The sequence below is a fragment of the Oryzias latipes genome, chromosome 22, assembly GCF_002234675.1.
Source record: "Oryzias latipes chromosome 22, ASM223467v1".
Lineage (NCBI taxonomy): Eukaryota > Metazoa > Chordata > Actinopteri > Beloniformes > Adrianichthyidae > Oryzias > Oryzias latipes.
In genome coordinates this window covers 23335236-23348723 of record NC_019880.2, presented here as the reverse complement: position 1 = coordinate 23348723, position 13488 = coordinate 23335236, and the positions used below count along the sequence as shown (strand labels likewise).

General features: G+C 42.4%; 1 protein-coding gene across 4 annotated transcripts in view; it reads left to right on the top strand.

The window, feature by feature from the left end:
- The window catches only part of LOC101172372 (nesprin-2), a 162166-nt gene that overhangs the window by 19083 nt on the left and 129595 nt on the right, over positions 1-13488 (top strand). For all 4 annotated transcript variants that reach the window (XM_023951858.1, XM_023951859.1, XM_023951860.1 and 1 more), the window contains exons 4-22: positions 1524-1619; positions 1829-1906; positions 2051-2143; positions 2321-2523; positions 3351-3550; positions 5231-5331; positions 6068-6157; positions 8135-8248; positions 8369-8506; positions 9462-9626; positions 9829-9941; positions 10119-10287; positions 11337-11433; positions 11508-11707; positions 11830-11994; positions 12559-12696; positions 12813-12914; positions 13007-13186; positions 13313-13471. In XM_023951858.1, coding sequence (XP_023807626.1) covers positions 1524-1619; positions 1829-1906; positions 2051-2143; positions 2321-2523; positions 3351-3550; positions 5231-5331; positions 6068-6157; positions 8135-8248; positions 8369-8506; positions 9462-9626; positions 9829-9941; positions 10119-10287; positions 11337-11433; positions 11508-11707; positions 11830-11994; positions 12559-12696; positions 12813-12914; positions 13007-13186; positions 13313-13471 — 2601 coding nt within the window. The remainder of the gene's footprint in view (positions 1-1523; positions 1620-1828; positions 1907-2050; positions 2144-2320; positions 2524-3350; positions 3551-5230; positions 5332-6067; positions 6158-8134; positions 8249-8368; positions 8507-9461; positions 9627-9828; positions 9942-10118; positions 10288-11336; positions 11434-11507; positions 11708-11829; positions 11995-12558; positions 12697-12812; positions 12915-13006; positions 13187-13312; positions 13472-13488) is intronic.

The window sequence follows — 13488 nt, the reverse complement described above, 5'->3', positions numbered from 1 at the left end:
GCTTGTTGCGGCCCCGTAAGGCCTTCCTAGGTCGGAATGGGTAACCCTTGTGCTATCTTAGGTGATCCCATCCTTACATTGACATATTCTCCCTATGACAAAGGTGGATAAAGGTGGAAAGATTTCATGTAATCCATGGACACCAGTGAAGATCACAAATCATTGAAGAAAAAAGGTTCAGAGCACTGTCTAGTGGGTCTAGATGACCCAACTCCCAATGTTAAATTGCCTAGGATAGCACAAGTGTTAAAGATATCAAAAACCAGATGTGCAGATGGGAAAAGAAAAATCACACAAGTCTGCATGACGTTTCAAACCTTTTGGAAAAGGGAGAGCCAGTGGCGTCTGCAGAAAATGACCCCCCCACCCCCCCCTCAAAGCACGCAGGTTTTCTTACCCAACATGTGTGAATCCATTCATGGCAAAAAATGGCTCTGTGTCCATCCTTACAAGCACAAAGTTAAGAGACCAGCTGTTCCTGGTACGAATGACAGTTATGACTGCATTTCAAAAAACAGATACAGGTTTCAGCACTTTAAATGGATAATCAAAAAGAATAACAGTACAATAAAATGCGTGATAATAAAATACGTAATCATACTACAGGTTCAACGCAGCCACTTGAATCAGTTTTTTATAGTTGCTCTGTTAGATGGCTGGTTGAGATCTGTTAACGAAAGACATCACTGATGGATGAAGCTCCTTTCAGTCTGGTGGCCTTCAGCAGCCATTCTACTTCTTCATCAAAGACAATCCTCCTCCTCGTCTGTTCATCATGGTGATGTTCACAAGGAACTTCTCCAGCTCTCACATTCACAGACTCTGGTTCAGAGTTTTCCAGATCAGGACACGTCTGTGGCAGCTGTGGGAGGATTCTTGGGTGTTTGGGAAGAAATCAAAGCTCGTGTTCAGGTTACTGTTTGAGGTCACAGTGGCTGTGTCGGCACCAGCAACCCCACACCCCAAGCGGGATTCAGTGGGTACTATGGATGAATGGATGGAAGATTCTGCTGTCAAATTTTCCTTTGGGTCCTCTATGATGCATTTTTAACAACAACTTAGTTCTGTTCGTTACAGAATCATAAACACATGCTGCATTCTTATTAATGAGGGTGTGCATGTGTGCACTCTTCATTTACGGATACATTCTACCTTTAGGACCCCCTGGGGCTGCCCTCTGTGCCTGCATGTATCCGGCTTAACCTTAAATGACACTGCTGGACCACAGCAACCTCACCCAAATCAAAGAATCAGATGATGAGAGGATGTTTAATGTGACATATTTACAGTGTCACATGAATCAATACAAATTACTCCATTTTTTAAGTTTGTCATGTGTTCTCCAACAATTTCTCTTTCACCTTATTGCCAGTTATTCTTTTCTGTTGAAAAAATATATTAAAAAAGACTAATAATTATGGCATGTTTCAAGCTATTATGTCCAGATTATGAATTAATCCAGAACCTGTTTTTTAGTGTTGTAATTTACAATCCAGTTTGTGCACGTGTGTGTCTTGTGACAGAGACGGCCGCCTTGCAGGGTCCTGGATCTCTTCAGTGATTTCCGTGATGGCTCCAAGATCTTGGATCTGCTGGAGGTGATGAGCGGTCAGCGCATTGTAAGTCCCCGTAGCAGTTTGAGGGCAGGGATGCCAGTTTAGTTTAGTCTGTTTTGTTTAGTTTAGTAATCAGCTTTTGTATTTTATAACTAAGTTTTATGTTTTGTACAATTAGTGAAACCCGTTGTGACCACTGTGTTGTGATATTGAGCAATATAAATGTAAATGCACAGAGCGCACTGACATACCTGCTGCTTCTTTTTGTGCAGAGCCGGGACAGAGGCAGAGGCATGTTCCAGCACAGGAGCAACATTGAGAAGGCTCTGGCCTTTTTGAAGAAGAAATCGGTAAATGACACAACAGAGGGAGCATTTCCTGCTTTCCCTTTTAAAACATTTGGAAGTCATTTCATTGAAAGTACAGCATTCGTGTTGAAGGATATGTTTGATGTGCATGAAATCGGGTCAAAGTCTTGATCTGTTGCTCCTCAGGTCAAACTGGTCAACATAAACATTCCTGACATTATGGATGGTAAACCCTCCATCATCCTGGGCCTCATATGGACCATTATCCTCCAGTATCATGTTAGTTTATCCTTTCTTCTCTTTTGAATCATTACAGCAAAAATCATTCTAATTCTAACCTAATCCTACTTGTTTTACTGTTTTGTTTCGTTTCATTAGTCTTAGGAATGAATTCCAATAGTATAAAAATGATCCTTTCTGTGTGGCTGAACAGAAGCTGCTGTTTGATTTCCCTAGATTGAGGAGCTGGCCAGCTGCCTCTCCTTTGACTCCCGTCAATCATCCATGGAGTCCTTGGCCAGTCTGGACACTCGCTCCACGCTGTCAAGCCGCTCGTCCAGCGCTAGCCCCGCCCCTCCCAGAGGCTCCCCTTTACATAACAGATTCCGGGTTTCTGCTAAGAAGGCCCTGCTGCTGTGGGTGCGAGAGCAGTGCCACAGGTAAGAACTGTTAAACAATGCTGAAAACTCACACATCCAATGTTAAAACACATGAAAAAGTTAACAAAATGAAAAACAGATAAATGAAAAGTAAGGAACCCTTAAAGAGACGAAGGTCCACTTTGTTTTAGCCTCCCTGAGGTTTTTTTTGCCGTTTGGCCAGATGTGAGCCCGGCTCATCCAGGTTTAAACAATGGAGGTCTTGCTTGTTTACTTCTGTGGTATGTGTACTGTTTGTGACTGAGGACCAAGCGTTAGGGGGAATCAGGACGACCCAAATGCAGAAACAAAGAGGTGAAGTGGAGAATGATTTAATTTAACTAGAGGCACCACTTCAAGTGGGAAGAAAACTCCAAAACAACCTAACAACACAGGTCCTTGGCACAGACAAGGAGGTCAAAAGAACTAAACAGAAAACCACACTGCGACACAGAATCAGGGGTGCTTAAAGGAAACACAACAAATTAACTAAAGTATAAAGCCTGCTGTGCGCCACTCCAGGTATAGATAGGTAAAGGGGCGGAGCTCTGCAGGAGCCACAGCTGACCCACACAAAAAACAAAAGACTGAGACAAAAAACAAAAGTAAACTGACAGCCTGTGTTACCAAGTTTCCCTCGCACTCCTGAAAATTGTTTTGGGAATCTTCTCCTGATCCCTACCAGCTTTAACCGTCATTGTTTTGTTTTAGAAGCTAAAAAAAAAAAACTTCTCAACTCCAGAAACCCATCAGTTGTTCAACCAAGCTGTTTTCTATTTGTTTGTTTTTTTAGAACTTAGTGATTCCCAGAGCTAGCCCTGTGCCTAAAATGTATTTTTCCTCTTCAGAGCGGGTTGTTCGGTAAATGTCAAAGACTTTAAGGCGAGCTGGAGAAGCGGTGTGGTTTTCTTGGCAATCATGTCTGCTCTGCGGCCCGACCTGGTGGATCTATCCAGAGCCAGAACCAGAAGCAACAAGCAGAACCTGGAGGAGGCTTTCCGCATCGCAGAAAAAGAACTGAAAATTCCAAGACTTCTGGATCCTGAAGGTAACAACTGAACCACATAGTATTTCTTTGCCTTGTTGTTATCTACCAGATAAAGGGGATAGTTTGTCCCTTTTTTTATTTGACTCTTTTTGAAACAAACAACAGAAAATCATGATTTTCCAAGCAGCTTCAGGTGAACCTCTTACAGGATAATGTATGGATTAATAATCTGCAGACACAGAGAAATAGTTCATGAAAAGCATGGATAAAGGCTTTCTCTCTGACTCAAATCAGATATTTCCTTTCTTACGTTAATCAGAACAATTGCTGCCTCAACCAAGTCAGTCCTGCACTTTGATTGGAGCCATCTGAACAAAAACAATGTCTATTTTTGTGCAGTTTTGGTGAATGAAGGAGATTCCAGGTGGTTTTTGGCTGATCAGTCCTGAGGTTTTTTGTAAACCAGACTTCCGATACATGGGGGCCAGTTTAGCTCGTGCTGGTTTGCGGCGCCTTCCGTCAGTGAAACCAGGGTTCGATTCCGGGCTGCTCCCTATTCCCTCCTCCACTGCTGTGCCGGTCCCGAGCCCGGTTGGATTGAGAGGGGATTGAGAGGGTTGCGTCAGGAAGGGCATCCGGCATAAAACATTGTCAAGTTTACCATGCGACTCATCCTCGAGGGAGGGTTGTTTCGCTGTGGCGGTCCCTGATGGGAGAAGCTGAAAGTGAAAGAAGAAGACTTCCGTTTCGTATGTGGTCATTACTTGTATCATTGTTTCATTTCGCTTCAGGCAAGGATTCATGAATTAAATTCCCACAATATTCCAGTAAAAAAATGCAGTAGGTAGCCACGTTGGCGAGGTCACCATGCAAACGCCAGTCACAATCAACAAACTTTAGGATTTGTTTCCCTCCAAACAGCTTTGAAAATGATACTGGAGGAGTTATGAGGTAATAGATGAACGTCAGTTGGAGGAGTACATTTGTATACATCGTCTTCAACATTAAAGAGATCCATGGAACATTCTTCTACTGTGTCTCTGCTGCAGAGATTTGATTGCTTTTAAGCAAAAAATGAAGAAAAAAAAAACGGTGTGTGCCTCTGATAATCTTCATGCTATCTTTATATTTAGAAAAATCACATGTATCTACAAATCACATGCACTATTTTATCATTAGCTTCTACATCCATCCATCCTTTTCTTCGACCTGTGTTGCTGGAGCCTGTCCCAGCTATTGTTGGGCGAAGGCGGGGTACCACCCAAACATGACGTCAGCCTGTTGCAGGGCAATATTTTTTGACTTTGTTCAAACAAATTTCCAATTAAAAAAAAATCCCTTCTTGCTTTATGCATCAGTCTCCTGCTGATTTGTCCCATAATTCATAATCCACCTTTTGCAATACATTTCTGAGAAAGTTTGAAGGGCTTCTGTGCTTTGGCGCTTGTGATTGTTTGTGTTTGGTAATGATGCTTGGTTTTTAAATGGATTCATGAATTGTTTCCACATTTAAAATCTGTGATGTTTGAAGAGAGTTGCAGCCTGAGGAAGAGCTGGATGATGACGAAGGTCTGCTGACTGTTGGCTTCAGTTGCACACAAAGCCTCGTTTGTCTCATCTGTTCTGCTTGAACTTTATGGGCAGCAGATACTTGAAGGAGGCATCAGCATCACTGCGGTGCTTCAGAAGAGTTTCAGTGTTGTAGCAGGAGCATCATGGAGGATTTTGTTGTTGATGCAGATGTGGACGTTCGGGACCCAGATGAAAAGTCCATCATGACGTATGTGGCTCAGTTCCTGCAGTACTCCAGGGATTTTCCAGCCATGGAGGAGGAATCGCAGGTCTGTATGCAGCCTGGCAGCAGTTTCACCCCTGGTATTTGTGCATAATGAATATGCAGTGTATTATTAAAAAAAAACAACAATGATTTCAAACACTCACCTCATCTTCTTTCTGCTCTCTGCCCTGTACCTCAAATGATGCTCACAAAAGCTCTTGTTTTATCTACAAATGTGTTTTTTCTCTTCTTTTATGATTTGTTTTACTTTTTTATGCATTTATTTAGTTTTTGTGTTACTCTTTTCATTGTATGTTTAGACATTTTTTTGGAGGGGATTCTGTAATCTAAAAAAAAAAACTTGCCATTCTTTAGCTGCTTTTTGAGCTTCAGCCATTTTTTTTGCAACCATTTTTTTTTGATTTGGCAATCATTTAATAAACTTTTTTTTAAATTTGCCTTTAAGCTGATCTTTGTCGTTGTCTAACATTGCTTTGATTTTTTTTTTTAGTCGTTGAAAATTTTTCTTCCTCTGCTGCTTTTTCAGCTGATTTGGTTGAAATAGCTGTTTAGATTTGAAATGAAGCGCATGAAGTCCTGACCTTGGGCAGTGATGCTTTCTGGACAGCACAGCTGCTTCCTCTCTTCAGTCAGTCTTGCTTTTCTGTTTCTCTGCTGTTGGGACACTGGCAGACAGATCTGGATGGCTTCATCTCCCCCAGCTTTCATCTGAACCTCATAACATGTCTTTGCTTCCCCTGCTCTTCCACTCTCCTCCATGCCCTCCCATTCTGATGTAGACACAATTCCTGACTCCTCCCAAGTGTCCTTCTCCTGTCAGCCTACCAGTGCACTACACTCCTGCTGTTTCTGCTTCACCTCTTCGAAAGGTACCAGCAGCCAGACTTCCAGCCTTACTAGGAAATGAGAAAGACACAAATAAAATTGACCAATAAATAGCAAATGATGGCAAATAAACAAGCTTTCCGTGCAAAACTATATAAATGCTAATTTACCAACATTCATAAGTAACTTAATAACCTAATATGTCTAAACATTTTGGTGTTTGAACTTGAAGACAGGCCTGGAAGAACAGCTCACTGCTGTGGCTTCAGGTCACAGAAAGCAGGACGGTTCACGCTCAGTGAAACCAGTCTTTCCATCTCCATGTGTCTTTCTTGGAAATGAATGAAAGCTATGTGAAAGATTATCTAAAAAACATTTTGAAATAGGAGACGGTGCCAGCTGATCATAATCTTCATAATCTTAATTGGCAATTCTAGAGGAGAGCTGAAGTTCTGACCTCTGTTCTGGACCTCTAATCAGACAGAACAAGAGCATGAATTGGAAATTGTACTTGGGAGCACAGATGTGACAAATCTGTCAGTAAAAAATCTCTATTAGCATTTTATCAGCTGATTGGAAAGAAAAAGAAAAGAAAGTATGACCTCAGTTAAGGTGTGTTTTCTGTTTGACAAGAGAGCAAGGGTGTCATCTGCAAAGTCCCAGGTGAGCTGTCTCAGGTGAAGCTGAGAGTCCAGACTGCTCCTGTCAATCAATCACACTCAGTTGCAGTCTCTGCATTGTTTCTCACCGACACAAGTTTTTGTCGCCTCTTTTTTCCAACATTGTGTTGTAACTTCCAACTGATGTTTAAGCTCAGGTGTCTGTAACCTGAGCCTCTGGAGCCACATGCAGATCTTTTTACTCTCCATTGTGGCTCTCTGGTTAAAGAAAATAAAAGGTTTAGATTTTAAAAACTGTATAGTAAGAAGTTAGTAAATAAAGTTCAAAAGAGGAAACCAACTCAAACTTTATGAACTCATTCACAGACAGTTGAAGGACAAGTCAAACCAAAATATTTTGGCTGATTTTTGTGCCTTTTTTATCACAGAAAATCAATTAGAGGAAAGTGAGCTCAACCAAAAAGGCCCACCAAGTTATAAAAAAAGGTTATTCTTAAACAAACTATTGGATTTTAAGTGCTCCTTATGGTTCAGCAAACACGGTGTAGATCACTTTTGGCTTGTTAGATTTACACATTTTTTGGAAATTGGTAAAATAAACTGGATTTTTATTTGATTACTGCTGACATTAAAGTAGCTGCTGTTTGCTGCATTAAGATAATCCTATGTGACACTGGCTAGGCTAGGGTGTTTTATTTTGAAAGCAAGTCACATAAAGTTGTAAAGTATATCATATTTACAAAAAAAGGCTATTTCTCTTTATGTTTTGTTTATGCCCAAAAACAACTATTCCTGTAAATTTATTAATAACAATAACACAAAAAGAAGTCAGTGTTTTATTTTTCTAGAAAGTGAGACTTTGTGGCTCCTATTGGTTGTTGAATGAATCCGCATGGCTCTGTTGGAGGAAGCAGACTCCTGTTTTAGCATGAAGACCCACTCTGATGAAAATCACGCTTTCAAGATGTTCTTGTGCCATTTTTCTAATGATGAAGAACGGATATCAAGACAATCGAGCGGTAATTGCATTTCTGAGTGTGTCTTTGTACAAATAGTTGTGAGTCAGAAGCAGGTGAAAAAATGATGCAGTGTTTGTGACGTCGATTAGACGCTGGGTGGGCCACGAGCTCCCTGCTCCAAGTTCTCAGCGATAGCAAGTGGCGGGCAGGTTGCTCCACGTCAAGAGCTCCGCCCACTCCTCAGAGGCGAATTTCTAATGAACTTCTGCCGCTCTGCAGAAACTACGTCCTAGAAAATGACACATATTTTAAAATTTTATTTTAAAAATGGCATAATCAAAATTAAAAGAACGCATTAAAGGAACGCATTGAAAATAGATCAAAATATTATCGTCTTCAACACTGTGAAGCTGAAATCCTTCTTTTTCCTGTTTCACATCAGGCCACACCTGACCGTAAGGCGAAGGAGGTGACTTGCTGGCTGGGTCAGGCCTACGATGAGCTGCTGGAGGGGTGGGACTCCACGGAGGGGGAGAGCTACTCTGAGAGATACCATGTATGTTTCTCTTAATACCAATTCATTTCTTGTTGAATTTTTCAGTGTTAGTCATCACACTTTGAAAAAGGACCAGGTCCCAAATCCAGGAAAAAACGGAACCATTCTGATCTTCCTCAGGTGTTTCAGACCTTCCTGGTCTCCTTCAATGAACAGCGACGACCCATCATGCCTTTACTGACTGCAATGAGAAGATCTGCTACACTGAGTGAGGAGCAGCGGGCTCTCAGGGAGGCATGGGATGCCCTGAGTGAAAAGGTTCAGCCCTTTTTTCACTACAGAAAAATATTAAAATCAGATTACTAGTGTTGATACTTAATGAACGATGGGAAAAAAAACAGAACAAATAACAGGAGAAACAATATTTACCAAATTTTGAAACATGTAAAGACTCCCCCGCTGAACTTATGGTTTATTCTGCCCAAACCTGGCTCCTGTGACAGAGCTGTGGTAGTTGGAGGGCTCTTCAGTCTCTTAAGCCTCAGTCACAACAGATAGATATGGGCCGTCTGCAGGCAAAAAAATAGCAAACATGTACCTGTACGCATCTGGCCTGCACAAAATATCAAGGTGGTACATCTCTAGGTGAAACCCGTAGCGAGAAAATGTTTAAGCACAGTTTTTTCTACTGCCATATTGCAGGAGACAGATTGTAGTTATTTTTTAACTCCCCAAATCGTGTGCACTGCCCGTTAGTGCTGTTCATGTAAGAAATGTGCATCCCTTGCAGCCTGACTTTTATAAATGAGGAAATTAGACAATCCGAGTGTAGTTTTTTATGTGGACGTTCTACAGGTGTCCTATGTATCACGTGCACATCCATGCATGCAGCATTAAGCCAGGGTGTGAGGACACTGAATGACAGCTTCACCAGTACATCACAAGTGCAATGTTATCCTTCTTGATACACTTACCACACGCACAACAGTGGTACGTTCCATTTTCATGTCACCCCTCGAGGTGGCTGCACGAGCCTCAGGTAAAGACTATAAGAAACACCTGCGCTCCCCCTAAGATGCTGCTGCTTCTGTCTACGACCCGGTATGGGCCCAGACAACCCAAAAACCTGCAGTACTTTTACGGGTGGTGGATGCAATTACGGTTTTAGTTATTGCTCCTGTTCTGAACAGAGATGACCTGACTTGTTATCTGGAGTCCCTTTTCATCCTTGAGTTTATGCCATGTCCCCTTTTCTCTTTTAATATACATTAAGCTACGGGAATATAGGATGGAGTTGGACATGAGTCTTCCAGTCCCCCTGGACATGGTGGGCAGCTGGCTGTTAAGAACTGAGGCGGCATTGGTGGAGGAGCAAGGCGAGCCTCAGGACCACGGCCGAGCAGCTGATGAGGCTCGAGAGAAGCAGGAGCTGCTCAGGGTAAGCTCTCAAACCCACATCGGTGAATCTGAAGCAGCTTTTTCTTTTGACACAGAACCACAGAGTCAGAGCACCCACTGATCTCCACTGATCTCCACTGATCTCCACAAGATGAACCGTTTAGTGTCTTCAAATCTGGACGTTTCTTAGCGGGTTCCTGCTAATATGTACATAAACATGTGCTTTCTGTCCAATCTTACAGGTTTGCCTGGAGGAGATGCCCCAGCAGATGAAGACCTTCCAGTCTTTCAAAAACATGGATGAGTATGGGAATATGATGGTTCCCTCTGAAAAGATGGATGAGCTGAAGAGAAGGTGTGTTTACTGATGTGTGTGCAACGATCAGATCTTAAGAGTGCAGGCAGAGTAGAGAGGACTCACCAATTCATGTGCATGTGGTGAATGAAAACCTGTGGAGTTTGACCTCTGATGCAGCAGCTGCTTTTTCAGGTCATCCACATTTCAGTTTTATTTATTTTTTATGTGTTCCAGATTCACCAGTGTCAGAGTGACGGCTAAGTACCATGGGATCAAGCTGGAGTACCGCGAGCACCGGCACACAGTTTTGGATCTGCTGGGGCAGATCAGGACAAAGCTGCACATCTGGAAGAAGCCTTTCATCTCTTCAGAGGCCGTCAGGGTGCTGATGCAAGAATGGCATGTGAGTAAGCCCCATGTTGTTAAGGTGAAGCGGAGGGAGAAACAGATCATGGAGACACCAACGACTGTCCATGGAGTGGGTCACCCACGGAACTGATGAAGGATGATTATGTGCCGTGATAGCTTTTGATTAGGTTGAGTAGAAGACTGCTGTAAACAGGTCTTAATAAATTGTTCAATGCCATTCATAAATTACAGGCTTTTAGATGGAAGCGTTTCAGATGGGTGAAGGTCAGCGCTCTCCTTTCAGTACTTTTTTGCCTTCACAAAACTCTAAACAAAGCAAAACAGCAAATGAAGTTTAGGCTTCATCTCTTTTTTGTACAGCAAAATGAGTCTATATAAATGAACCCCAAGGCAGTAGTTTGTCTTGTAAAAAGGTTTTGACTTTTTTATTTTGGTTGTTTTGAACAATTTCTCCTTTGTTAGGCAAATTGCACATGTAGTGGAGCTGGTTCTTGAACTAATTGTGCATTTTGTGGTACAAGCACCAAATCTGGCATGGATGTACTTTAGGATAACATCTTTCAGAAAAACACTTAGCCACGAGAAAATCCAAGATTTATATATGTATATGTAATATGCATAAATAATATCTGTCTGTCTGCCTGTCTGTCTGCCTGTCTGTCTGTCTGTCTGTCTGTCTGTCTGTCTGTCTGTCTGTCTGTATAATAGTATTCTGTGGGTACCCCTCAATTTTAAATACTACATTTGCGCACAAACAACACATTAGTGAAACTGGTGCAAATACTGATGAAATATTCTTGTTAAAAAAAAACGAGTGTATGGCCACCATCTTGGTTTTTTTAGTGGCTCACGTGCTTTTCTGAAGGAGGGGATCCTAAGGTTTGTTGCTTGTACCACACAATGCACAATTTGTCTGAAATATCAACCTACCGTAACTGGCTCTTCTAAAAATAATAAAGCCAAAACTAAGGAAACGATTCCTAACGAAGTGTGAAGGCTTGTCATGTGACAAACATTCCATGAACATATTACCCTCTGGTTTTTCTTACTGCTGTAAATTGAATCTTGTTTTAAACAACACAGGAGATAGTAAATGTCCAGGAGATACCGTCTATGTTGGAAAGTGCTCTCCAGAAGCTGAAGCTGATTTCTGAAAAATATTCCAGCAAATCTGCCCTTGGTAAGTTAGCGCTTCCTGACCTGGACTGTGAATCCATGGGATTGAGCTTGATGGATGTGGGTCTTTGTCTCCAGCTGCAGATTATCATCAGGTCAGTCAGCAGGTGAAGCAGCTGGAGGAGGAAACGGCTGCAGTTTTAAGGGAAGTGCCAGCTATTCGGAGCACCATGGGCCAGGTGCTGTCATCCTGGGACTCATACAATGACACCCTCAGCTCCTTCCAGGCTTGGCTTGAACAGATCTCTGTGACGCGAAGCTACAGCAGCAGACCTTTGGTATGATTGACACCGGAACAGGGCGACAAGACTGGCTTTGCTGTGCTGAGCCACCCCATCTGTGAAGCACACAAATATGTGAACTATCCATACTTATAAACGTTTTGGGGTTTGTGTTTAAGGTGGGATCAGACTCTGTAGCTAAGTGGACTGCACAACATTCTGGGCTGAATGAGTTAGGCGGCTTCCTGATGGGATCAACAGACCCTCAGTGCAGCAGAATTCTGGCAGAAGAGCTGCGAAAACTCAATCTTCAGTGGGCAGAGTTCCTCAACACAGACCTTCCTGTGAGTTTGGTAAACCCCTTTTGCTTCACACACTTTAGATCCAGCTGAAACCAGAGAAAAATCAGTTCTACTGAAGCATTTTGTGTGTTAAAACTCTGACATCTCTCAATTGGTTCAAATTTTTAACAGAAAACTCAACCGTTGAGGTGTTCCTACTTGTGGAAGACTCGTAGAAGTCTAACAGTGGGGACAGAGATGTTCTACTGTATTAGTATTAGTATTGAGATGAGCAGAGAAATCTGAGGATGTGAGCAGGAATAGTGATATGGCATAACCAAAAAGTATGTTAAAGAGAGGGTTAGAGGGTTTCAACTGACATCTTTGCACATTAACGGCAGAAACACTTAGCGATTGTCACGCCTGTATCTCGAAAGACCGAAATTTCATCTGTGAACAATGGGCAGATTGTACTGGATGTCAGTGTGACACGGCCCTCTGGAGAACATGTAGTGAGTTTTTAGTCTGATTATCAAGTATAAGTAACTGTCAGCAGGAAAAATATTACCTCCAACCAGCAGGTATCACACACACATCCCTTTTCCTAGCATTGTGCCTCTTTTCCAGGACGGTGCCACTGAGTCTGCTGTAGATCACACTAATGCACAGAACCTGCAAGTTCTGATCCGAGAAGCTACTCTGATTCTGAAAAAGCCTCTGGAGGTATTGGCAGGTCCTTTACGCACCTACAGGAAAAGACTACAGGTCGGTTCATCACGCTGGTCACTCCTTCAAAGAGCCTTAAACCTTTTGTCACATTTTTTATTACAAATTTTGTCTCTTGAAACAAACTTTCTTAATTTTGTCAATTTTTTTTTTAGTTCATTATGAAGGAGATAAAAGATGTTGATTTGGAGCTTTTGAGTCCTTCCCTAGAGTTTCCGTCTGAACAGCTACAGAAAGTGAAGCTTGCAACACCTGAAGTACGACATATTAAATATGATCTGACAACAGTATTCGGTATCTTACAGCACTATTTTTTCTGATGGAAAATAAAATGCATTACTGTCAACAGATAGTGCAGACCCTGTTGGAGGCAGAGCAGGTGTGTGCGGAGCTGCAAGTTTGTGTCTCTGGGCTGGACAGTAGGCTGGCTGAGCTCCTGCACTGGGAAACTGAAGCCAGGGAGCTCCATCGGGTCCTGACGGCTTCTGATCGACAAATAAAGCAGCAAGGCCAGGACCCAAGAGCAAGGGTACAAGAACCCCGATGAAAAAGGGGTTTTCTGACCCCTCCAAGGCCTCTTTGAAGGCACAGTTTTTAACGGTGATGATCATTTCAAATCCACCTGACTTTAATTTGTTTCAACTGTTTTGTTCAGGCCACTATTTCCCGGGGACTGCAACTAGAGGGGCAGGTGGTCACAGAAGAGCAGGACCTTCAGGTTTTAGTGATGACGAGCCAAAAGAACTCCCCCATCCAGTACATCCATGCCACAACCCTCCACGACAGAGTGCAGGCAACTGTTGCTCAGTCACAGGCTAGTCATAGTTTTGT